This window comes from Chiroxiphia lanceolata, chromosome 14 (genome assembly GCF_009829145.1).
Source record: "Chiroxiphia lanceolata isolate bChiLan1 chromosome 14, bChiLan1.pri, whole genome shotgun sequence".
In the NCBI taxonomy this organism is placed as follows: Eukaryota; Metazoa; Chordata; class Aves; order Passeriformes; family Pipridae; genus Chiroxiphia; species Chiroxiphia lanceolata.
Window position 1 is genome coordinate 14,157,652 of NC_045650.1, and position 27,300 is coordinate 14,184,951.

Sequence of the window (27,300 nt, forward strand, 5' to 3'; positions counted from 1 at the left end):
GACAAATCTTTGAAGTGCTGAAAGACTAACTTTGGAAGAAAGCACTTCTTGGACTGGCAACTTTCAACGTCTTCTAAATTTGATTCCAACCAACAAAACAAAGCAGAGGAAAGAAAACCACTGAGGCAAACCACACATTTCTGAGCAGCCCCAAGCAGTGCTGCCAGACTCCAAATGGCATGCGAGCTGAGTCAGGCTTATACCTTCCACTAGTAAAGGCTACACAGTTTTAAACTCTTGCAATACCTTCTGCCCTTAGATACTTAGTTTTAATGTGAAACTAGAAAAAAATCATTTCAATGTTTAAGACTGTAATTAAAAATATAGGAGTCAGCAGCAGCCTGCTCCTTTATTGCTTTCTCTGTTGACAAAGTAGACAAGTACCAATGTCCAACCATGATTAAATATTTCCTCTTAGTACTCATCAATTATTGACTACAATTACATTTGCAAAGAGAGGAAAACATTTCCAACAGAAATGGTTTTCTACCGGGAGGGTGAATTACTGCAAGGAGTTCAGTGGGTCACTGACACCAGAGCAAGGATCGCTCTTCCCGAGTTACAGCGCAGCGCTCACACACTGCTCACACACTGCTCAGCCGGGGGACACACACCACCAAGCTAATTACCAGCTTTGCTCCCACCATCAGAGCTTATCATACAGACAGGAGCGTCCCTCCTCTTTCCCATATTCTTTCTCCCCACCTGCAACACCCTTACATTTTATGTACACCTCGAACTGCATTACCTTAGGCTGGGTCAGACCACTGATACCTTGAAAGTCAGTAGCCTCCCCTCCCAAGTTTCGGACCTTGAAGACGCTGCTCGGAGCAGGGGAAGGGTTACAGCTCAGCTAAAGCCTTGGACAGGACTAAGGAGTGAACGTCCCCGTGCTGGTCAGCCACCAGGAGATGGCTCCTCCAGAGGACACAAGGATACTCTGGAGACCAGAGCTCAAAAGGAGCCACCAAACCTTCAAGGGAAAAAACTGAATTCTGTTTACATAAGATTCAGCTAAATAAATCTGGCCAAATTTGCACATTAAAAAAAATCAAAAATGCATTTCACCTACATCTGCTAAAAGAAACATATTTAAGCCCCAGATTTTGAGGTCTAAACCCAGTTTAGCCATTTTGAGCTTCCAAAATACAAAATATTAAGTTCAGGAAAAAAGTGAGGAGTCATCTAGTTCTACGAAGGGAAGAAAAAGAAAGTGAAGAGCTACCATAACCTTGGGACAAGAATTCACAATATGAAATACCATTAATGCTTATACTAGCAAAAGTAACTTATAAATAAACAAGGCAGATGACAGTTTGATAACTCCTGACTGCCTAGAAGAGTCACATAAATCCTTTAGGCCAAGGACCACATCCCCTTTCACTGCTGTTCAGATGCTGCACTATGACAAAACTGGTTGTACTAGAATAACGCAGAAGATTATAAAAAACATTCACCCCACTCTCAAGGCAGCATTAAGCAGACAATCTAATCCTTACGGTTAAGCGAGCATGAAAGGGAAGTGCTTTTAAAGTTACAAACCTTTTCTTGCAGCGTTACACTTCAGACCATCAGATCTGCTGAAATCTATGCTTACGTAAGCTCCACTGTCCAAACCTGAAGTACCATTCTGGAGATGGCAAGCCGGCGCTGTAGTACTTGCCTCACAGCTTATGGGGTCATCGCGTAAATTCAGAGCGATGTAGTTTAAGCCATTCTGAAATCCAGTTGAGGTATCCCTGGACATTTTGCTTTCCTGACCATCAGAAATGTTTTCATCCGGTTTTAACCAAACGTTGTCAAATGAGGCAGAGCTGTGTCTTTTGCTACTGTCAGTAAAGAAAGAGGACGAGGTCGTCACAGTCCCGGCAGAAGAGAACGTTTCAGAACTGTGTCTCCTCCTGCCTTGAGGGTCAGCTCGAATCACTTTCGGTCCCATAGGAGGGTCAGAGCCAGGAACGGAGAAGCTACTGCTGCCAGCATATCGATCAACAATGCAGAGTCTATTAACGATGGAAGAAGGACTATCCATCTTCACACCGTTGTCAGATTCAGCGGCAAACGGCCGAGGTGGTGTTGCTGCCATGTTGAACGTCATCTCGGTGTAGTCATCAGTCCTGTTACTCGTGGTGCTGACACAAGCAGTACCAAATGAGAGCCTGGCGTAGTCAGGGTTTGGTTGGTTTCTAGGAACACTGGAACTTGCATAAATTGAAATATCTGTCAGAGAGTTCGACAGTTCCTTCGCTACTTTCGGTGACTGTACATCCAAGTCAACGCTCATGTAATCGGACAGCGGTGACTGCCTGTGATCACTACTTGAGCCCAGAGATGATGGTGATCCTTCTGCAGATAAGGAATAGGGTGTGTTACTTGCCTTTTCGTTAAAATCAATATTTATGTATTCACCGGGACTTGCTGGCTCAGGTGGAACTGTACGGTCATACATTCTGGGGATGGTATTACTGCCCCTCGTACCCAGGGGCAGGCGTGTGGGCCTGGTGGCCCTGTTCTGCACAAGTCCTTCATCTGAACCTTTCAACGTTGGCAATTTAGAGATGCCATTAGCCAGAGTCTCACTGCTCACCCCTTTTACATTTTCTGGTCCACCATACAAGAGTTTTCCAGGTGAAGACATTGGAACATATTCACTGTGGTCACCATTTTGTCCTGATAACGCCTTAAAGCTCCTGGGCAAAGAAAAATATGAACTAAAACCTTTGGACACAGAAGTGCTATGAATATAATTTGAATCACTGGGGTGCTTTGGAGCTGAATTACCAGGTGACATATCCATATACTCATTGTTTACAATCTTCTCATTACTTCCTTTAGAACCAAATCCAGTTAAAGGACTCCGTACAGGTGAAGAGCCAGCCTTTGGAAACATCATCATATATCCTCGGGAGTCAACTTGAGATGGTGACCAGGAATTGTTGATCTGTTTTGGAACAGACATGCTTTTAGGAGTCATTGGCAAATAATCGCTGGTGCTGGACAGAGAAGATGCAACTCCTGGCATCATTGGCATGTATCCATCATCCCTGGCTTGACTCCTGCTTTGGTTATACACGGAATCAAGGTTATCACTGTACTCCAATTCATGGTTATCTTTCAATTTTGGTGTTTCAGAGTAAAGTAATCGCCCATGATTTCCTGCAGAATCTTCATCTAACAAAGCCGTAGTTTGTGTTGTCTTCTGTTGCACTGCTACAGAATTTGGTTTTGTTAGCGAATAAGTTCTTTTCCTGAAACACTTTTCAGCCTCCATATAATCATCTCTTGAGCCATCATCTACTTGTTGCTTACTCATGGACATGTATTCACTCAGACAGTTCTCCTCTCTGATAGGTGGTGTGTTTCCCAGGGAATCCGGTGTATTACTCCTGACCCGAAAGTACCTGAAATCTCCAGGGCTGGAGCCATATTCATCAGAGGAAATAAATCCTCCATCACTCGGGGAACCACACACAGATGAGCTAGAAGGCCTGGTCAGCATGTCCGAAGCAGAGCCATGGCCACTACTGGAAGAAACACTGATGGGACTTGTAGTGGAGGGAAAATGAGAAACGGGCAGCGAAGCAGACCTGGTGTGGTAAGATGAGCTGAAAGCAGCTCTCACGTACCTTCCACTCCCTTCCTGACGGCCCAAATTCATCCTTGCAGTATTCAAGTGGATCATACTCCCAGTCACTGACCTAAAAGGTCTAGCCATGGTTCCTTCTCCTTCACTGGATGTTCTGAAGCGATAGGAGTTGTTGCTTTTGGTGGTAGGAGGAGTCCCTCCAGCAACACTCTCAGTTCTAGATCTTCTCTGCAAGCCCGTCTGGCTGGGGGGCAGGTTGCCCAAGTGCCTCCTGGTGCTGATGAGGGAAATGGGATTGGTACCACTGCCACCACCAGAAGACTGGCTCTTGCTCCGGGGCCTGAACTCTGCAAAGGCCTTTAGAGCTTTCATGGTATCCAGAAAAGTCTCGTGCATATTCTGGGCAACCACAGAATCATCCACTTGCATCCAGAGTTCTCCAGGCCCAATAGAGGCAGATCTGCCCACTTCAATAAAGAAGAAGTTCTCTGAGTGTCCACAGCGGCGAATGTTCATCAGCTGCAGGTGGACAGAGGGCACCTCCGAGTTCAGCTTGACAAGGTGGATGGCCTTGCTGGAGAGGCACAATCTGTACACTCCAGTGAGGTTTTTTGTCTGTCCCAACCCTTTGGGCTTGACGTTGACCTGCCACACCTCCTTGAACACAGTGCCAGGCCTCAGGGTGGCCCCATAGTGCTCGTCATCCTCATCCACCTGCTGATCGGCGTGGTCCTCCTGCTCCAGGAAGCCCCTCTTGCTCTGGCTCATGAGCTCGCTGATGGCCTGGTACCAGGCCTCCTGCTCGGCCTCGTTCTCCGCCAGCATGGCGAAGTACTCGTCCTTGGTGTACAGGGCGATGATGTGCTTGTGCTTGGCGTCGGCGCGGCGGCTCACGGTGAAGCACTGGTACAGCGGGATGACTCGCTTGGGCGGGGGGCAGCACAGCGCGGCAGCTCCGCCGGCCCCCGCCGCCCGCAGGCTGCTCTTGAACTTCTTCTCGCTGTCGTAGTACTCCAGCCGAGCGGGGGCCAGGTGGCTCTCGGCTCGCAGCACGAAGTAGCGCTTGTGCCCGTGCTTCTGCTTGCGCAGGTACCCGCACTTCCTCACGTCCTCGCCGGCGCCGCGGCCCGCCGGGGGGGGCTGCCCGCCGCGGGCCGCCGAGGGCACGGCCCGGCCCGGCGCGGGGGCGGCCTCGGGCGCCGGGCACAGCGAGGCGCTGGGCGAGCGCCGCAGTAGCAGCAGCAGGTGGTGCGGCTGCGGGGACGGGCAGCGCCCGCCCTCGCCCGCCGCCGGCTCGCCCTCGCCCGCCACCGCGCCGAGCACGCCGGGCTCCTGCTGGGGCGCGGCTCCGCCTCCCGTGTGCCGGGTGCCCGGCTCCTCCTCGCCGCCGCCGCCGCCGCCGCCACCCGAGCCATTCATCCCGCTCGCCATCTTAGGGGCCACGCAGGGTCCGGTGCCGCCGGGGACGGGGGCACTAGGGCGGGCAGAGCGGGGATCGGCGCTCACCGGGGAAGCGCCCCGCGCATGGGGAGCGGGCAGTGCGTGCGGTGCCTCCTGCGTCCCCCGCCCGGTCCGCGCTCCGGCCGCTCGCGCTCACGGGCGGCGGCGGCACCGCGGCGAAAACATCACGTGACCGCGCGGAGGGCGGGGCCACGGCCGGCGGCGGGCGGGGCCCCCGGCGCACGGGGCAAGGGGGCAGCGCAGAGCCGGCCGGGCCGCGCGCCGGAGTGGCAGTGGGGACAGGCAATAGGGAACCGCGGCCCTTCGCCGGCGAGCCAATCAGCGGGCGGCTTTGGGAGTGGGGGGCGGGCTTCGCCGTGCTCTGTCCGGGGAGGCGGGGTCAGAGGGGATTGACAGCGCGGCAGACCAATAGAAGGCGGGATCTACCCCGGGCTGGCAGCGGTCTCACGGGGCGTTTCCTGCACTGAGGAAGAGGCGGGGCCGGCGGTGATTGGCCGAGCGGTGAGCGGCCGGTCCGACAGCCAATCCACGCCTCACACACACAGAGAGGGGAGGCGGGGCCGGGCAGCGCTGTGGAGTCGGCGGCGCGAGCAAAGCGGAAGGCGGGGCCTCGGGGAGATGGGCAGCTCGCGCGGCTAATCAGCGCCACAGCCCCGTCCGACGAGCGATACCGGCTGACGTTGCTCTTCGCCCATTTCCTCCTGGGCGGGGCCCGCCCCCCCGCGCGCGGGGCGGGGGCGGCTCCTATTGGCCGGCGGGGAGGGCGCGCGGGCCGGGGGCGGGGCGCGGGCGGGGAGGGAAGGAGGGAGGGGGGAGTGGGCGCGCGCCGCGGAGAAAGTAAACAACCCGCCAGCGCGCGGGCGGCCGTTGGAGCCGGGTGCAACCGCGGGAGCGCGTGATCTCCACAGGCCGCCATGTCCGGCCCGGGGATCCCCACTCAGGGGTCCCACAGCTCCTCACAGCCCTCACGACCCGCACAGCTCTCACGGCCCCTACAGCCGCCTCACAGCCCCCACAGCTCCTCACAGCACCCTCACAACTCCCACAGCGGCCTCACAGCACGCACACACCCCCCCGCCTGCGCTGGTGGTGCTGTTGGCGTGCAGTGGGTTGTTTATTTTTTAGATACACTGCTGTGTCACTGCAGAGCTGTCACGGGTTCGGGGTTGCCCGTTACCAGTCGTAGTTGGGTTGGGCACAGCGAGCAACCCGTCGCTGCTGTGTGATCCTCCACGTCTGGGATCTGAGCAGGCCACTGACACTATCCCTGGGTTTTGGATCAAAATATGATGACAATGATGATGAGATCAAAATATGATGAGCGAGGAGCAAAATCCTTCTGTTTCACAGTCAGTGGGCATTTGTGTGCCATAAAAATTTCTGTGCTCCATCTAAATTTAATTGAATTGCTAAAATACAGCACCGGGCATTACCACATAGAATCATAGAATCCGCTGGGTTGGAAAAAACCTTCACGATAAAGTCCAACCCTTGGTCCACCACCACTGTGCTTACTAGGCTATGGCACTGCATGCCACATCCAGTCTCATCTTAAAAACCTCCAGGGACAGTGAATCCACCACCTCCCTGGGCAGCCCATTCCAATATCTGATTACTCTCTCTGTAAAAAGTTTCTTCCTAATATCAAACCTAAACCTCCCCTGGCAAAGCTTAAGACCGTGTGTGTGGCTGTCCCACCATTCCAAAGGCAGGAGCCACTTCCAGTCCTTTGCCCACCTCCCCAGCACTTTCTTCCTCTCATAATTAATTCCTGCCCTTGCCAGCTCACTGATGTCCTCACAGAGAACAATGTCCAAGTTCATGACAGCCCCGAACCCACGCTGTGTTCCCGTGCTGTGTGGGGCACTTAATCCACAGGGCAGGGCAGGGTGTTGGCAGCTGATGCTGTCCCTGGTGCCTTCTCACTCTTAATAACCCTGCCAAAGGTACGTTTCATTTGAGTTAGGAGTTTGTGTGTACCAGTCATGTCAAGTGTAAAAATAATCCTTTTCCCGTAACACAACTGCAAAGATCATTTCTCAAGCCAGTAATTTTGACCACACGTCTCTTTACTTTCTTGATTTGCTTTCAAGGTCATTCTTTGGCTACCTCACCTATGATTCATTATGAGATGACAACTCTCAACAATTCCTGACACCAACTTACACCACCCGCTTGTTTTGTTTTTGGATAAATAGCTCTATGTTTTCTTTCATTCTGACTCTCAGGTATGGGAAAGGATATTTTTTGGAGTCTCCAGTAACTCAATTTGGAAGCTGGCATGCCGAGTCTTGTACTTGCTGTATTGATTGTTAATGCCTCATTATTTTTTCATACTTCTCTATCTGTTCACTGCCTGCTCACCATGTGTTTAAACTGCACTCTTTTTGTTTTGGGTTTTTACAGCATCTAACACGGTATGTTCCTGTCCGTGATTAGAGCTCCAAAGTGTTATGGCAATACAATGAATAAGTTGCAACTACAGAGATGTAAGTATTTCCAAAACAAGTTTATAAACTCTAGGAAACTGAGATTAAATTTAGTTTTTAAAGACATGTTGGTACAAAAATACACGACTGAAGTCCCCATTAACATTGATTCTGTCATGCAATGTTGTCATGCATTAGCTCTACAATTATATTGCATTATATTGTTGGTAGCCCCTGGTAGAGTTAAACTGTTTTTTAAAGATGTGTTCCTTTTATTTTTCATTCTTTTCTACCTGGTCCGTCAGTTGGGTGAGGCTGAGACTGCTTCTGCATTTCCATATGTTGTTTAGGTTTCCTTCTATAGTTTTACATGAAAATTTAAAGTGGTTTTAATGTATAGAGCAAGGTGAACTGTGTTCATTACATGCTTATTCTGGCTGGTTGCTGAAGGATACATGTGGGAGGAAGAAAGGAAACCATTTGAAAGAAAGGGCTTGGGTTTTCTTTTTTGTTTATGTTTTTTTTTTAGTCATCAACCTCTGGGCTTGCTTGACAGTAACTCTGAATAAGCTGTGTCTGCCGGAAGAAATGTATCACTGTTTTCTGGTCTCTTTTAAAGTCCTTTGCTCTTGCATTGCAATTGCAATGTTTTTGCTGTGGAGTTGAGAAAGCAACACATGCATAATTCAGTCATGCAGAGTTTTGGGGTGGTGGATGTGCATGATCAGACCCATGGGGAGCTGTGAAGACAGAGCTGATAGAAACAGATTTTTCCAGTGGGCACTCCCTGGCTTGAAAGGAGTGCTTAGACTTCCTGAAAACTTAAATTGTTCATGTTTTTCTATATGACTATTAAAAATAGTTCCTGAAACTGCAAGCTAGTCTATAATTTGCATACTCCTTCTCAACTTTTGTTACAGGAAGAATAGCTAATTTGTTTGCTTTCCAAACAAATATTGTTTAGAGTCTTTGGTGCAGTTATTGAGTCAAAGTTACTGATTTTCTGAAGTAATGATTTTTTATTTTTGTAACTCATGTATTATTTCCTTCCATTACTGAAATAATTGTCTAGGTATGGAACAGCATCTAATTTTAGCATCTTTTTCATCACAAATGATTGTAACTTTCACAAACTTTTGTAGGTTTCTGTGTCACCATTTCTCTGGCCACTGGTCTGGCACATAGCCAGAATTCACCATGTAAAGTCAGTGCCCTGCTATTATATATTATCAGCTTTATATTCTTCAGTTTTACTTACAGAAACCCACATAGCCCAAGTCTGAAATGCTTCCTTTGACTGTTAGTGCACTGTCTTTCAGCAACTGCACAGGGAAATCAAGGTCCCCTCTTCATGTCTCTTGATCTTCACCAGACTTGAAGAACCTGTAGTTCTTAGAGCTGGAGGTATGTTTGCTTTGTGTTTCATGTATTTGCTCTTTCTACCCTACCCAGTGTCTGCATGAGGCAGGCACTGTGAGAGGCCAGAAATTTGAAACCATTTCTTTCGTTACAGTTTCCACAAGCAGCTACAATGTCTGTAATATAAAGCAATTAAGCGATTGGTAGTTGTATTGTTGAGCCAAATGGAGGGACAAATACGTCATCTGCTGCTGAAGGACTGAGGGACAAGGAATGGGTTCCTGTAAGTGTCCGTGAAATTCCACAAAGAGTGATATTATTAATTCAGGTAAGATATAAGAGGTTTTGGATGTGATATCACATGATTTATTACTCCTTTCTCCTAGTTACAACACCCTATATTATGCCCATCCTCAGTTGCATTTATGGGAGTAATTACCCAATAAATGACAGAAAACAAATCAGTTTTGTTGAGTAGTAAAATACAATCCTAACTCAGTCTTACTTGTGACATGTTCATAAAAGAAAAGGAACTCCATATTAATGGGAGAAATTAACTCTGTAGAAATTCAGAATAAAAATATCTCAGATGTATTTAGCAACCAAAGGATGTTGAGTGCAAGGTAAGGTTCATAGTTTTTAATTGTATGCATTACATTTTCACTAATCATGTATTTCTAAATGTTTATGCAAAATAAATTAATGTATTCATATTTATGGCCCAAACTCTTCTCCTAGAAGTCTCATTTTATCTTTACACCTCCAAAGTAGCCTGCTCTCAATAACTTCTTCACAGTCTTGCTCTCACAGTGTGGTCATATGTGGTTTTTACAAGAGGCAAAGGTAGCTCACAAAGTCAAATAGAATAGTGGTTTTAAATTAACCAATTATCCCAGGTTATTCTGCAAAAAAGGAAACTTCCCCATCCATTGTATGTCAGTGGAATAAGAAAATGAAATTATTATGACATTTTTTAGCCAAGATCCAGAGGACAGTAATACCCTCTGTTTAAGGCTCAGATCAGGAATTTTAAGCTGTCACTTCAGTTTGCAGCAGGTTTGCCTTACATCCTTGGGCAAATCTCTTCGTCTATCTTGTTTCGATCCCTTAGTCATTAAATGGAAATAGTAATTTCTCCCTTTCTCAAAAGGGTGTTTTTAGAGAGAAAATCTGTTAATGACTAAGAACTTCATGCATTTTGGTATCAAGGGTTATATAAAAATCATTGCAAAGCCAGCCTGAGGGCTTCCTTCAGTCCTACAGCTGTGGAGAATCCACTGTGTGCCAAGAGTCCTCTACATGTGCATTTCCAGGCAGAAGCTACATGGAGTCTGATTTCTCATCCAGGCCTTCCTTGCTGTGCCAAAATAAGATACCGGAATCTTCACAGCAATTATGGTGATGTTCACTTATGAAAATGTATAGATTTGAATTTAAGATTTTCAGGCACAAAGATTAAAGGCAGACATATTAAAGAGTTCCCAATTTAGTTTAGAGGGAGCTGTGGCTGCTCAGCACCTCTCTGATAATGAGGATCTGGTTGTTTACTTGTTCCATTTTACTCCTTTCACCATCTATCTAATCCTGTCACATAATTGTCTACAGAAAATACTCAGAGGCTTGGTTTCTTTACTGTTTTGTGTCATTGGGGATGGTGTCACCACGCAGTGAAAAGAACCACAGAATGCTGTTTTTCAAAGGCATACGCTCACATTTGCACAACGTTTTCTCACTGGATCATGAATGAATAGTAAGATTATTCTGCCTGTTTGTTTTCCTGTTAATGGATAGTTGCTGTTTGGGATATATAGCTTTGGGATTACGTGAAATATTATGCAACTGTGCTAGTGAAAGAAACATTAATGTTTCTTTTGCAATACACAGGTTTTGGCCGTATGTCCAGGTCATTAAGACAGGGAAACTACTAAAGCAACCAGACTCTTATTCACTGATTTCACAGATTGTCTTTGCAGAATGGCAGAGTGGAACAGAAATTAAAGATACCCACTTATATAACAGGAAATAAAAAGTGGTATAATTAGTATCAGTTTTCAACTATTCATGGTAATGAGCAGACAAGACTGTTTTCATAAAGGAAAAGCATTTTTTCCCGAGCTGTGTGCAAATAAACCTCTCCTATTACCTTCTTTGCAGTACATCAAATATACCAAAAGGTGTTATGTATGGATTAGCCAGCATGTCTTTAATTCTTTGACTTTAAAAAATTAATAGCGGAAGTTAAAGTAAGTGCCCTCTAGACAGTTCATAAATGAGTACTTTCAGCTTTGTACACAAGTTTGATGAATCAAAACCAAAAGATTCATTCCAGGAGTACAGTCATGACATGTCTACATTAGTGTTTTAATTTGAATTAGAAGTTAACTTTTGAAATTAATTTTCACTTGTCCCTACTCACCTACTTTGGTTTGTAACCTGTAGCAATCTTAGAGAGCACAAACTGAATTCCCTTCAGATGAAATTAGACCAAAAGCTGTGGTACAGAAGCGTGATGGTGGGTTATCTGTTCATTGAACTAGCCTAAAACTCCTCTTAGGTAAATTTTGAAATGCATATAGAGTGAACATTCAGTTTTCAGCACCAACTCTTTGCCCTCCAGACTTGCTCCACTGTTCCATATTTCTTGCTGATACAGGCGTAGCCATAGTGCACTCCAGCTGCTAATAAACAGTCAGTCCATGGGACCAAGTTAAAGTCAGTATAAAGTAAAACCCTGGGAATCTAAGTAGTATGGACTTTGTGTTCTCAGCATTGTATCTTCTTGTGTTTCACATGCCTGAGGAGGAAGATAACTAGTGAGGGAACATTTCAGGCTAGCACGTAGCCTCAAAGGGAGAAATAAGGAGTAAACAAGATAAATTAAATTTTTGTTGTGCCTTTTCTGTGATCCTTTTAAAAATGCTTTGCTGTGGACAAGCTGAAACCTTTGCTCTGAAATATTCCTAATCAGAGTAGCATAAACATTCAGTTTGTCGACTGGATTATCTTTAGTGACCCATGAACTGTTATGTGGGTTGAGTATCTCAAGAAACAGGATTGTCAGTGTTGTTTTTCTGAGGTCATCTAAAAATGTAGAAGCTTTGGTTAATATTTTGGGTTACTGCTGGATTTCAAGGATTATGTGTGTGAAATAACTATGCAAAGACCAAAATCAGTGAAGGGAGAAGGAAAAATGGAAACATTTGAACAAGAAGCCAGTCCTTCGACAAAGAAGTGGGAGAAAGGAGTGAGAGGAATCAGACAGAGAGACTACCTGATCCCTGACTTCTTCAGAACTTTGAGACATGCAGAAAGATACAACTGCCAGCCATGTGAGCAGGTTGCTGCCTGGCTTCTCCAATGCTGGCACAATGGGATGACAGCCAGCAGCTGGAAGGTAAGGAAGTCCAGCATCTGGGATCCCTTGCTAGAAACAGGGAATTGAGAGAGGAACTGGAAAAGAGGTGGTGATTTGCAATCTCTGGAGGCAGCTCCTCTCAAGTGTGACAGCAAGATATCTGTTCAAGGAAGATCTTGTGAACTGCCCAGGAAAATGGGCAACCACATATGAAGGCATCCAATATGCAAGAGAATTAGCAGTGCTGGAAGTCATCTACAGTGATCTAGACAATTACAAGATCTTCAAACAACCTGAGGATGTCCTATGCTCACAGGCCACGGGGAGGAAGGTGATTCAAAATGCCTGTGTTCTTCACCCGTGGCACAATGAGAAAAGATCTTTAACCATTAGAAATAGTCAAAATATAGTGTTCATCATAATCTAGGCATGCAACTGTATTGGGTTTGTGTGACAAGGTCTTGGCAGCTGGGGGACATGGATCTTTGTTAGATCCATTCCTAGTCTAACTTGTGACAATAGATGCATGATACACTCTTATGCTTTCCCACTGATTCTCCTTCCTCATCATCTCGATCATCTGGAGGATCAAAGAGATCACCATCATTTGTCCCATTAGACATGGAAGAATTAAGGGACTCTGTGGTACATTTCAGACTTTCCTGTGCTGCTGTGAGTCAAGACTGCAGCCAGGACCTGAGGAGTTCACACATCATTTCGAGGAAGGAGTGCTCTGACAGAAGACTCACAGAATCCATCCTCACTGCTTGAGTGAGAAAAATCTGAGTCTGTATTCAGAGAAAGACTGACATGGCTTGGAGAAGTGAGACCACTGCTGGGTGCTGATTGCCCACTTCCTGGGCTGTTTGGTGTTGGGAGTCATGTTTCCAAGCAATGCTGCTACAGGTCCCACTGGCAGAGATAAGAGGGGATGCTCTGACTTGCACAACTGAGCCTGTCCTGGAGGTGTAGCTGCCTGGGAAGGTGCTGTGCTGGTCACTGCTCCCCAAGACTGGGCTGATACCCTGTGTCAATGGGGTTTATAGTACTTTTAGTAATCTGTAGCAACACAAGGCGGTGGGATTAATTTCCCCTTCCCCCGGCAAAAAAAAAAAGTCCTTTTTGACAGCCAAACAGGGACATGAGGAATTCAAGATAAGGATAGAGGGAAAAGCAACAGGAAAAACATGGATGAACAACACTAGAGAAGGAAGAGTGGAATGATTATGGAGTGAAGTGAAGGGGTAAAGGGAGGATTTTCTGTAAATTGCCTGGTTTTGTTGGCATTGTGATATTATTTTGATTTTGGTGCAGGGAATTCTTTTTGTCAATGTTAAGAGAAGTTTGTGATTAATGTATATTGTAATGATAATTCTTAGATTTCCAGAGGCGAGGGGTGGAATGTATTGGGTTTGTGTGGCAAGGTTTGGGTAACTGGGGGTAGGGGTGCTACAGGGATGGCTTCTGTGGGGAGCTACCAGAAGCTTCCCTCATGTCCAGCATAGCCAATGCCAGCCATCACCGTGGTAGTGCCTCTGGGGCAACGTATTTCAGAAGGGGAAAAGCCCCTGATTGCGGGTCTTCTCTGGTGGTCGTTCCTGCTCCCATCTTAGGGAGGGCAGAGCTTGGTTCCACCAGGCTCTTTCTGGAGCTCCTTGGTGCTCCTTAGCCTTTCTCCCTCCTCTCACAGCGCTGGCATCAGTGTGAGAGATCATCCCCTCGACCACCGCTCGCTCCGCTGCCACCCGCTCCCAGGGACAAGCTCTGACACCTGGGCAGCGTGTCCCTGGGGCAGCTCTGTCCGGAGTTGCCACGTCCGTTCTGGCGAGTGCCGGCCCCGCTGGGAGCGCCCCGGGACTCGCGAGGGGACGGATGGACGATGTGCTCCAGTGAGCTCCAGGGACTGCCCCGGGCTGTGGGAATGCCGTGAGCTCCAGGGACTGACTGCCCTGGGCTGCAGGAGTGCCGTGAGCTCCAGGGAATCAGCGTCTCGCCTTCCCAAACATGTGGTGGATATATCTTATCGGTCTGTAAGGAATTATCTTAAATGTGTGGCAGGACAACACAGGCATCTTGGACAACACCAAGTGTTTAAAGTCACAAGCAGTGAGGGGTTGCCTTTTCGTTAATATATATTAGTCTGGTTTAATTATTGCAGAGGGAAGCAGTGCCCAGTGCTTTGGTGCCCCTCACGAAGTCAGCGCTTGCTGACACACCTCAGAGCTCAGGGTGAGCCGGATCTGTGCTGTGCTTCCAGGATGGGACAAAACGTGGCCGTGCCCGTTCGGAGGAGCTCAGGGAGCAGTCGTGACTCAGAGGCAGCCTCTGAATCATATTTCCCCTGAGCTGTAACATTGCACAAGTGGGGAGTGTGCCATCAGCCCCTGCCAGATGGAGTACGTTCCCTCCCTCGTGTCCAGCCAGCTCCCTGTGCCGACACAGAAGGGAGCAGAATGACGATTATGTTTATTTCCGACCCCAATTCCCACAACTTCTCCACTTGCTCATGGAAGGAAATAATGTCTCTTCGAGGTTTGCTCATTAATTTAGGGCCCTTAGTACAGCCTTCAGGAAGGGCGATGTGATGACACAGCTGAATGCAGGAATGCCTTACTACTTCCATACAGAACTCTGTGACTGTCAGATGCCTGGATTTTTAAGTGTTTCTCCGCTCATGTGTAGGTAGGTGGGACATTGTATTCACTTGTCAGCTCTGAAACTAATGTTTGTTCCTCAGGCACTCACTTTTCATCCTATAGGAAGCAAATCTGTTGCAGTGAGAGAAGATATCAGCAACATGTACATGGCTTGCAAAGGGCCATTCAAGTTTGATTCCAGGCAGACTTAGCAATAATCACCAAGTAGAATATAATTAAACACATCTGAGTTCTTATGAATTTTTTTAAGCAAATGAGTTGCACTCACATGCAAGCCAACAAAAATAAACTTCTCCTCTGTTAAATTTAAGAATAGCATAATCAAATAATCAACCAATCAGCTAATTAATCTCTGCAATGACTTTTAACAGATTCAGGCAGCAGATTTTGCTGATGAACAGTGATTTACCTGTAAACAAAATTGAGAATAAAGTAGTCATTTGTTAGCATTAGATCTGCTAGCAATGCAAAGGTTCATTGTTCCTGATGTCTAAAGAGGTTAATGATTCTGGTAGCCAATTAGGAATCAAGCATTTAGAATTCCTAATTTGGTAGCAGCAGTAATTCTATGTGAAGCCTGGCAGTGAACAGTATTTATTTTCTTTCCTGGTTTATGAAGAAGAAGAAGAATGTGTAGTAGATAGGATAGTGTATGTTGAAATAGGTTGTTTGTTGTTTCAGTGTTAGACATCTAAACTTTTACAGTGAAATTTTCAGAAAATTTTACCTGAACCATTTACTTAAGGAACAAATTATACTCCTATCAATGCAGGAGGAAATGCATGAGGAAATATCAATTTGCTCAGTTTAGCCTGTAGGACAGCTTGGGTAAGTAGCTGCTCACCAACACAGATATAGGTTGTGCAATCTAATTTTAAGTATGTAGCTTGAAATTCCATTCTGTATGATCCTTACTCCTACGTTTGTTTTTCAGAAAGAGCTTTCACAGACTCACAAGCAGTTTTCACAACAAATAAAACCTTTTACAAAAGAAAGTAATTTATAGTAAAGCCAGGAGAAAAATCATGTTGCAATACCTTGAAATGACAGGAGATTGTTGCTGAGTGTTTGCTCCACCTCCTGATGCTCAGTTGTTCTATTTTTCTTGCTATTTTTTTATGCTTGGCAAACTTTACTTTCCACTACTTTTACAAAAAATCAAGAGTAGAGTTATCATAATTATAAAAATTATGATATACCAGTGTTTTTTGGAAGCCAACGATCATTTTGAAAGATACACCCTTAGAGTGAAGGAAGTAAAACTGATAAACCTGATCTCGGCTGTCTCTGTGACTGGCATAGAATGGGGCCAGTGAACAAGGGTTAGTCTACTTCCATGGGATAATTTACAGTTTCATGGAGCTTTGGGAAGAGAATTTTTTTCTATAGTGTCTTTTTAGGTAGTTGTGGCATTGTTTATATTATTTTTTTTATATTGTACTTACTTTTAATACATGAGTATAGATTAACTCAATGCTTCTTGGTAGTGATGCATGTTGGAGAATAAGATAATTCTCCCCTGTACTTGTGGCTTGATGAGAGTGGGAGTAGGGGAGAGAAAAGTGTGTAAATATCTGTATCAGGGCAGAATCAATCACTTAATGCCTTCCAGGACTTCTCTTACTACTGTGCTTTTCAGTAACAGAATGTTCTGTTACTTAGTACTGTTGGCAGTTCAGTGTTATTTCTGTGTATTTGTACAATATTCAGCATAATGACCTTAGTATTTAGCATAGTTAGCATAACCACTTAGCATAATCACTACAACATAATAAATAAATAATAATAATACAAGGACAGTGCATCTCTAAATTATATTTCATACTAGATTAGAACAGGATTGCCTCTCTTTTCTTCAGAAAGGCATTTGATATATTTTGTGATAAAGTACCATTTCATTTTTTTGAATAAAAACTTCCCCAAAATTATCCTAAAACTCCTGAAGATAAAATGTACAAGGTATGCATTTACATTACTCTGTTTCATATCAGTGTATTTCTAATCTCCAGGCAGTTTTTAAAGGAATAGCATTCAGAAGATTTAAAAATCTTGTCTAACATTCTGCCGTTGCTTCTTAAATCATATTTAAAGTGTTCATGTTCCAAATCTCAATTATTTTTTAATCTTGCAAACATGACACTGGATGCTAATCCCTTCAACAGAAAATCGTTGTATGATGTAATCAAACTGTCTTTTTTACAGTCTAACAAACAAATTATGTTCCAAATAAATTCATAGAATTCTTAACTATTTAGATGGGTAGTTGCAGAACAAAATCAGGGGTATACATGTACATTACATAAATTTAAGTTTAAAGAATGAACAAGTGCAACAGATATGTTTACTTATGTTACTATATCTGTTCTTATTTACATATTTAAATGCTTATTGTTAGTTTGATAATAACTAGGTAACAATTTTTAAATAAGTCAGACTGGAAACAGGTGGTGTGGGAAAAGTTGTATTTGATGTGATTCCTTCATACAGTGATTGCATGTTTGAGGGGAGTTGGCCATAGTACCTTCTGTAGAAAATAAATGAAATAAAAGTAAATAGCCACAATATTTCTCTTGAAAATATTTTAGTGACGTTATTATTTTAGTTTGAATCAAGACATGAGCATTTGCGTATTCTTTAATACACTATGACTAGAAGGTGTGCTGCAGCCTTCTGAATGCCCAGTAAAACAGCAGCATGTGTCAAAGCATGTGTCAAATGGGCTGAAGAAAAAACAAATTAGTAAGGACAGCCTTTATGGAAAGGTAACTAACATACCTGTTAGGAGAGGGGGACAAATACAGGCCTCACACAAGTGGAAATAACTCAAAATGTCCTTAAAGCAACACTAATTTGTCCTAACTCACAGGTGGATTGGGTCATCCTCCTTCTCTAAAGTCCTCTTTGTCTTCAGTTTAGTTTTACATTCTTGCCTGTGGAGCCACGTGAAAGCATTAATACAGCTGAGTGGTTCAGAGAAATGCTACAGTTTCTTCTATGATGTTTCTTGTGGTTGTTTCTACAAAAAGCCTCAGGATAGTATTGCTGTCTAGGGAGACAATTTGAGTTAGTGGATTTATTGAGTTTATGGTCTACATGTATAGATTTAGAAAAAAAAATTAAGTAAACTAAACATTTTAATATCTAAATCTTTAATCCCTGACATAGGCGATGAATTAAGAGCAGAGCTCAACTGATTGTTTAGTATACTTAGAGTTTATTAAACTCTGACTGCTAAGCCTGAAGTTTCTCCTTGACTAAGGGAAAAATTGTAAATCAATACAGTTCTAATTTCTTCAGTTCTCAGACTCAGTTCTATATTGGAGAAGGTAGACCTAGTCAATTATTTGCTTAGAGATACAGAGACTGCTTTTCTTTCAGAACTTTGCACTGGAGTTACCTGCACCATTTAAAGATGTACCCAGGTAGTCTATGTGCAACAATTTGTAGCTGACTCAGAGCAGCTCAGTGCAAGAAAACAAAGTGAGTAATCTCTTTGTAGAACTGAGGCTTTGCAACTTTGCTCTGAGTCATCCTGACAGCTCAAAGTGCCTCGACTTAGTGCAGAAATAAACAGATTTAAACAGAGCACTCGGTTTCAAAACAAACATTACTTCAAGTCCTGTCAAAGTGACCTTGTTAACCCTATTTAACAGCGAAGTATCACTGATATGCAGGGTAGTTTAAAATCTTTAGAAGACTATCAAAGTGGAATCTGAGAAGTTAAGGGGAAATGAGGAAAGAAAGAATGAAAGAAGGAAGGCAAAAATATTTTCTTACCCATTAAGAATGCCACAGAGAGTGGGAGCAATCATTTGTCTTGTAGAAAGATTAGAACTGAAAGAATAAAACTGGAATTGGTGGCATTAGAATGTGTAGGGCAGAGGTAAGGGAAATCTTTAATTGTTTGCCTATTCTTAGTATATTCTATCCACCCTTAGCTAGTCTATCAAATAGATAACTAAACTAAACAGCTACATTAATCCTACATTATTCAGCAATTCTCCTTATGTTAAAAATTTATGGTTCTCTATCTTTATGCTGCTATCTTGTGGGTAAATATTAGTACAAGTTGAGCTGGAATCTCTTCTGAAAGGGATGAGTGGTTGCTTCTGCCACCTCCAGGTTACAGGAGCAGGTATTTCTTTCAGTGGTGAAATCTGGAGAAGCAGAGCTGAAGTCAACAATCTGCAAATTAAGTATGGAAATAATGAGTTACTCCTGATTTGCTCTTGTGTAAGAGTAGTGTTTGGCCCTGTATTTTTATTTCAAGATTATAAAATATGTTATAACCATTTTGAAATCAGTACTAGAATGTCTGAGTATGTCTGTGCAGACAGACTGAAGTTTTGATCCCTGTGGTCCAAGATAGCCACGGTCTGGCTCTGACTGAGAAACATTAATGAGAAACATTAATTCTGTGCTGTCCCAGAGCTAAGAAACCCTCAGTGTCGTCCCAGAACTGTCCAGGTGTGTGACCATGGTGTTTCCCCACACTGAGCAGCCCAAGTGTTGGTTATCCTGGGCACTGTTTTTTCCAAAGTTGGTTTAGCTCAGTGTACCATGCATTCAGGTCTGCCAGCGTGTCTGATTAGGAATGCCCAATATCCACACACAGGGCATCTTCACTAGGGAGCAAGAATCTGGAACAGAAAAAAACCTTAATATAGAACTTATAAACATAAATTATGGATATCTAAATTAATAGATTTAGTCATTAGATAATCAGTGGTAGCATTGAGTATATTATAGGGCTTGAGGTAATAATTTGGTTTCTTACACATATACTACTACATCTCTGTAATTAATATATATATATAGGTATTGAAAAAGATTTTTATAGAAATGGTGTCTCATTTAGTGTCTCATTTCATACAGGTTGCAATTGCTGCACTAGTGGAAAAAGTACATAAATCTAACAAAATTCCAGAAATGAGCAATGCTGAATATCTTGTTCTTTGAGTCACAAAATTAGCAAGAGGTAACATGTTAATCACTTTAACGTTAAGAAAGGATGTGAGTTTAAATGCTTTTGTTCTTGAGGAAGGATCATGTAATATCTCAGAAATTAGGCAGAGTTGGGCCTCGTCTGTACTTGAAAGGACGATGTGTAAGAAAAATTCACATTACGAGAAAGGATGTCCGTGGTTGGATGGGTTTGATCGTTATCGCTGAGTCAGTCCTGCAGTCCCGCCTGCTCGGGTGGGAAGGAAACATTCTGCTGCTGGAGCTGGATCCCAGATTCATGTGGTGGTTAGACTTAAATTTGGATCCATGGCCTGTGGCATTACATTTTGTTTCAAGCTTTTTGTCTTGAATTATTTCCATAACAACATGCAAAGTTTGACAATGGGATATGGTATTAAAGTAATATAAATGTACTTGAGTTATTGCTTGATACCTTTTCTTTTTTTTCTTCAGCATAAGTCAGTAGGAGAATATGGTCATCATTACAGTTTCCCTGACTGATTTCTTTGTTGCTCACAGATTTTTTACTTGTTAAAAAAAATAAATTAAAAGAATTAAGTAAATGTTCATTGTATCATATATACAGTACAAATATAAACCCCAGAAATTACACTTCAAATGAGCTGAAAATTAGGAATTGTAGAAAACTGAGATGGGAAGATAAAGATAAAAGGACAAAGTTTATTAATGGCAGGGCTGACAAAAATTTGATGGCATTTGCACAGAATCAATAAAAAAATTGTTTAAAGTCTGTTAGTCCATTAGTTGATAGTAATACAAGGAAGACAGACCTTTACAAGGACAGTATAGTCACTGTACTTTTGAAATTACATTCTTTCTGGATTAAAATATCCTCCAAGTCTGACAATTAGGATGTGATATAAAATTCATCTTTGTTGATACACATTTTCAGAACTACATTATAGTCCCAAAATTATTATTATTAGATTGAATTTGATTTTTCTTGTTTTTTCAAAGCTTCTTTGAAATCCAGAGGATTTATTTTCTATTGATGGGTCACTCTCTCATTGATGTAGCTATCAACCTAATCTTTCACACAAAAAAAGACAGAGATTAATTTGGGACATAAATATCTTCACATAACATTTGGATTGCTGAAAAGGAAAAGTAAATGTCTGAAACTTGGGAAAATAGAAAATGCACGGCAGTTTTCAGTACAAAATCTTTTCCTCTATTCCTGTTTATTTTGCTGCTCTTGATTAAGTCAAAAACCTTTTATCTTCATCCAGAAATCTCATGTTCCTACTCAGTTAAGAAACACATCCTCCACCGTTTCAACACATTTCTCTGTCTTGAAAACACTTTTTCAGTCGTTGCCAGGGCAAATACCTCATTATCGGATGCAAGAAACATTCTGCCATCCCGGTGTTTCTGGGTCTGAAAAGCACTGACCTCAGAGGAATTTCATTTTTTAATTATAAAAGACTCACAATGTCTGTGATCCAGCAAAGCCCCTGTCCTGGAAATTGCACTTCTTTTTAGATTAGGAGCCAAAAGAAACTATGGTGAGCAGTTACAAGATCTGCAAACTAGTTTACCTGTTTGTGGCAATAAGATTTAAATGTCATTAATGAAATTAATGTTATTATTGATCATAAATCTGAAGATTTAAAAAAACCAGAACAGTGTTTCATAATATCTGTTGGGAATAGTATTACAAATATAAAGGCAATTAGGGATTGTTTCCTGGCGGCTTCGGTGCTTCCTGGAAAGATCTTGTAATATAATGTTGATAATGGTTTGTTGGATTATATTCACAGTTAAATCACTTAAATTATCCTTGCCTCTCGTTTGGAAAAAGAAACAAGATATTTTTAGAGAGGTTTTGATGTGTTTCCAAATTTTTGGAGTGAAATAACTTGCTATATAGTAAAAGAAATGTTACTTTGACTGGGTGGGGTTCATTCGTAGAAAATTTTGTTTCTTCTGTTTCTTGGGGGAGCTGACAGAGATAAGTCTTCAAATGAATACCAACTAATATTCTGAAAAAACATCATGTCACTGGGATATTTTTAATATAATTATGTGTTGGAGTAATGAATAAGTGCAGAAAACAAAGACAACTGCTGAAGGCTGCTCACATTTGCATGGGCAAAGCTAAAGTGCACGTTTAATTGTATTCATTCTCAAACTTCTTGTAAACAACTATTACATTTCTTAGGTAAACACGCTTGGGTTTTTTTATCTAACTGTAAATATAAATTTATATTGCTGCTATTGACACAGTTATTAAAATACTCTCCTTCTTGTGTCTACAGTCCTCCACTAGAGCTGCTGGAGTGAACTGCTGCGTGGCACAAGCACTGCTATTTTGGGAGTGGGTGCAGCCTAAAATGGGAGGCTAGGGTGGAGTCGTGCTTCTGCATGTTAGTTTTCCTGCTGCAAGCTTTGGAAAAAGAAATCTATCTTACAGTTTTAAGAGCAAAAAGGGAGGCAAAGTTGTGCTTTCATTGCGAAAAAGTTACTTATAGTACGAGTAACTTCATTCCCCTTCCTATGAGACTGATTCTGTTCTTAGCTGCATAATAAATCTAGAGCGGCTTCACGGAAAGTAAGATCACTTAATAGAGACAGGAAAGGTTTTGCAATTCATGTTTGTGTTACATTGAAAGTTTTGTGTCTTGAAATTGGGTGTTTCTGTCAGTTTGTCACCTGCCTTATCTCTGAACTTTGGTACCTTCACACAAATATGACACTGTGTGCTTTTCTAGGATCATATTTGTGAAATGATTTCTTGATTAATGTTACAGGAAATATTTCTTGATGTTTGACAAGCTCCAACTGGTTAGGATATCAAAGCATTGAAAGCTGGTGATATCTAAAGCTGCTTTGCTAAAACTCAGATAAAAATTTGCTCAAAACAGGTGACAAAGACTGTAACTGTTTGATTCCAAATACAACCTGCTCTGTTGAATCTCTCAGAACCATATTTTTACAAGCATCTTCTAGAAGTTTTCACACCCATGGATGTTTATATGAAGTCTGAATTTGCTTGTCTAAATTCTCATGCAAAAAATGGTGCACTTTATTTCCATAGCTGTTGGTACATTTTTTGGCTTGCTATTGAATCTACAGAATGCTGAAATAGTTGGTTATGATCTGTCTATACAAATTGGAATGTTTGTGCATATGTAACGATGCATAAAAATCTTAAGATGAAATTTGTAAAAGAAAATTGAGATATTAGTCTTAGATATTTAACATTATAAAAAGAAAAAAAAAAGAGTTTTTTGTAAGTGACCTTCATTTGTCTGTGATTCCATGTGTTTAGGATTTCCTTTGAAGGGGATAAAGCGTGCCACAGCCTGCCTGTGCAAGCAAAAGTAAAAGTGCCAAAGATTTATATATTTCTCTACATTTTAAAGCACTAACAGAGCTATTCTTCTGGCTTATCAGAAAGGGCAATAATTTGCCCCTTTGGCAGTGTCTTTAACAAGAGAGACTCCCCTTGTGAGCATTACCTGACCGAAAGGTGCTGACACTGCTGAGCGAACACAACTGTCCTGGCTTGTTTTTTAAATATTTGCAGGGAGTTCACAGGTGATGAGCTGACAACCAAGAACAAGAGTCTAGAAACGTATTGTTTAGGAGAACCCTAAACTTGTGTGTCACATGCAAGCACAAGGTTTAGTAAGAATGGCAGAGGGCACTGAGTTCATGAACCAATGCATTGGGCTGGAGTGCAGCCAGCTCTGGGCACAGGACATCAGCAGTGAGCTCCAGAAGCTGACTGCTTTCTGTGACTTTGTAAAATGTTTCAGAATTTGCAAGAGTACCTGAATCTAGACACACAAATTCTTTAAAACTTAGAAAAAAAAAAAGGTATCTTTTTTATATTAACTAAGACCTGGACATCAACACCAGGGCAGCTCTGGTGCAACAATATATCTACCTACAGATGGTCCTCCCCTGGCTGGGTAACAGCCATAAAGTCCTGAGAAACACACCAGGCAAAGGTCCACAGAACCCAGTCTAGTGTTAGTCATGCATATACTCCCAGACATAAATAATTGTATAAAACATTGGAAAAAAGTTCTTAACTGTGAAAATAGGTTAACAATGTGTAAGAATGCCATTGTAAGCTTTCTGGGACAGTTTTTATTCGGGCCAAACCTGCAACTGAATGTTTTCTAATCTCCTGTAGACAGTAAATATTAATAGTTAAAAGAGCAGTTAAAATTAAAATAAACTAAACTGTAAACTAAACTAAGGTCACTATAAATAACTAAACAGATAAAGATCCTAGATTTTTAGTTTCCTTTTAGGTTCTATGTAAATCTAATTTTGAGAGGATCCTGTTAGGGAGAATCCCATCTCATCTGCTGTGGATGTCTGGAGAACCCAGCACTGACACTTTGTAAAATGAACTTAATTCACAAAGCTGCTGTACTCAACCCAGACAGCCTGATGGGGCCAGTCCTTCCAAAATATTTAAGTGCATTTTATTACCAATTACTTTTCCAACAGTCTGTCAGCTGGATCAAAGCACTATTTACCTAGTAGTGAACTGCATAAGTAATTTATTGTCAGTTGATAGAAAAGATTGGTATTTCAAATGCTGTATTTTTCTTGCATACAATCACTGGAATGAAAAATGTTATATACTAATATGTTTAGAGTTGATAAAATAGAAAATATTTGTATCTAGTCTTTTGGAAAAAACTGGATTTTTAATTTTGCAGGAGGATACAAATCCCTAATTACAATAACATACTTTGTCCCTCTTCCATCCTGTTAGCAAGTAGTGATCATTTTCATTTTCATACGAGTTAGTAACTTTAAAGAGATCATTTATCCCATTAGAGGGGCAAACTCTTCACAATTAAAACCTTTAGGCTAAAATCACTTGCAGATTGTTTCAGTTGTATTTTAATAGACAATTTTGTAATTAATTGTAAATAGTGACTTAGGTTAAGAAAATGTTGTAATTGTTTCTTGAAATACTTTTTCCTTTTTTCTTTCCTAAAGGTGTATCTTTGCTTGAAATGAAACTGCTAACACTGTATAGTTTCAGTTTTGAAAACTGAAACAGTTTATAAATTTATTTACCATGAATTGACATGGAAGAAAAAAAACTATCCTGATAAGGTTTATTTTCTTGCCCATCTTTTCTAGAAATGGAAAATAACATCTGTCTGTGAAATTACTACCATTTCTAAAGCATAAGAATTCATCATTCTTGTTTTCTTTTACTTCTATATCAATTTAGCAGCAGCAGCAGGACTAAATAAAGTCAATCTTTTGATATACGAGCTGTAACATTTCTCGACTGGGTCAGTCACAATTCTTTGTTCTAACTCAGCCACGATTCTGTACTTTGTGATCTTCCATCTATGTGGTAACCTGGGCTAGAGAGGTTTTGCTTCCAGGATCAACTGTGATTGAGCATTTTCAGCCTGGATGGGCAGAGTACCAGGGGAAAAAACATCCAGGCACCTGGTAGAACTAGATGGACTATTTTGCTTACAGTGATTGTGTTTATATCAGTATGTACAGAATGCAATGTCTGTTCTCAAAGTCAGGAAGTTACAAATTCCGGAAGGAGAATGTGTCTGTGACTAAAATACTGAAGAACTGAGTGTTTTAGTGAAGTTACTACACATCTGGATGAATAATACTTGTACCTACAATGTGCTGGAGTACTCATAGAGCAAATAGTGATTCATTCTCTTCTAATACACTTTTTCTTAAATAGGGTGATTCATATCAATACTTCCCTAAAGGAATATGCTGTATTTTTATTTGTTACCAAAACCAGGCTGCAAGACCCAACAGAAGATCTTTTCAGTTTTGCTTAAGACAGAGCTCTATAGGAATTCTCATTGTTGAATGGAATACACAAAGCTGACAAAAATTTAAGTGCAGATCTGACTTAGATTCTTTGCTGACAGAAATGTCATTTTCTTTTTTTCATTAAACATACTACCAAGTCAAGATTGTGTGAGTTAGGCTTGAAAGAAAGAAGCAAGACCATCTTAAAAATGCAGGTGGGCTTTAAGGAACAGAAGCACTAAGAACCTTTTGGTTGTCTGTTAATATCCTAGTACAACAATCAGATTGCTCAGTGCTTTATCCCTAATTGCTGCAAGATGAAAATTCATTGTGCTCCAAGGGCTAGATGAGGCAGTGGGTCTGTGATTCTTTTCATTTTTAATCTAGCAATATGTTTTATGGGAAAAACATACCTTATATTCAGTTCTGTATCTGGATTTGAACACCACCACATCCATAATCTCGGTTCACAGTGTACTTTTTTTTTAATGTTCATCTTGCAGGCTTTTGGCAAGGTGTAATGCTCCTTTCAGTTATCTTTCCCAGCTTTGAAAGTAAATTTTGCTTTGAGCTATTACTGATGATTCCACCAAGTAAGAAAGTCCTTCTTCTACAAATGATAAACTGTTGTTAACAAAGAAAGTTTGCAAGATCACTTTAAAAATTAAGAAGGAAAGTTTATTTTAAAATACTGTTTTGCTGAATATCCACTTTGTCTCCTGTTGATACTCTCAGCTTTTCCCTATGCAATTCCCTACATATAATCATGGTGTGATATTAACCTTGAAAAAAAATCTATATGTTAATGGGAAAGGAATTGGGAAGAGAGGACTGAGAAAGTGCCATTAGAAGAAGCATCTTTTTTTACAAAAGATGCTGCTGCGATATCTGATCAAAAAAATAAATACATATTTGTGAAGCAAGGTTGGCCTTTGGTTTCACAGACTTGATGGCCAGAAGGTTCTCTGTTGGTAGAGCAGCAGAGATTGAGCAAGACCTTCTACTTTGTAAGTATTGGAGTTGTAAGACATAAGCAAACAGTTTAATTTCTATGGCAAGAATTCAGAGATAGGATGTCAAAATCTTTAATCTATTCCATGACACAGAAGAGATTGGGAATGTGAGGGCAGGAGCTGACAGGCAAGGGCACTGACATTTTTTGGCACAAGCCAAAAGTTTAGCTGTAACATTGGGCTGCCACTCAGCTGGTACTCATCACAGCTTGGCTTTTACTGAAAATTCGGTTGGTCTATGTGGAGAAGTCTAATACTGTGTGATTCAAAGCCTTGTTCTACCTTTTTGCCTACAGGAATATTTCCTTTGAAGGACCTTAGAGTATATGAGAAAGGTGAAGTGAGAGGCTCACATGGTGGTTATGCTCACCATGCCTGATCTGAGAGTACACAGGGGGTCTCAGGGATGTTGACAGGGTGCTGTGCAGTGCAGAGATAGCTCAGGTCCTAGAAGAGCAGAGCTACATTAACAGAGCCCTCTGCTCAGACTTACCATGTCAACAGCCTTTGCAACACAGCTGTGCAGCTGCTTTTCCCAACATTGTGCTGGGTAAACATTCCCTACAACATCCAGTTCAGATATAGCACAGGTGTCTCTGCAGTGCCCTACATTGTGGGCAAATATTTGGTTTCAGAAAACCCTAATTAAGTATTAATATGTTGTTATTAGATAAAGCCCCAC

At 42.0% G+C, this 27,300-nt stretch overlaps 2 protein-coding genes across 5 annotated transcripts in view; one reads left to right on the forward strand and one right to left on the reverse strand.

Moving 5' to 3' along the window:
* Positions 1 to 16,122, reverse strand: part of IRS4 (insulin receptor substrate 4) — a 33,792-nt gene extending 17,670 nt beyond the window's left edge. Inside the window, exons 1-2 of one of the 2 annotated variants that reach the window (XM_032702428.1) lie at positions 16,119 to 16,122; positions 1,543 to 4,696 (exon numbers count right to left, since the gene is read on the reverse strand). In XM_032702428.1, the coding sequence (XP_032558319.1) occupies positions 1,543 to 4,411 (2,869 nt within the window). In that variant the 5' untranslated portion in view covers positions 4,412 to 4,696; positions 16,119 to 16,122. Of the gene's footprint in view, positions 1 to 1,542; positions 5,127 to 16,118 lie in introns of those variants that run through there. The other variant, XM_032702427.1, reaches the window with a different exon arrangement.
* NXT2 (nuclear transport factor 2 like export factor 2) overlaps positions 5,426 to 27,300 on the forward strand; it is a 63,002-nt gene continuing 41,127 nt past the window's right edge. The window contains exons 1-4 of one of the 3 annotated variants that reach the window (XM_032702446.1): positions 5,426 to 5,548; positions 7,454 to 7,536; positions 8,796 to 8,880; positions 8,990 to 9,163. The gene's annotated coding sequence lies outside the window, so the exon portion shown is untranslated. Of the gene's footprint in view, positions 5,549 to 6,694; positions 6,994 to 7,453; positions 7,537 to 8,784; positions 8,881 to 8,989; positions 9,164 to 27,300 lie in introns of those variants that run through there. The other 2 variants (XM_032702448.1, XM_032702449.1) reach the window with 2 other exon arrangements.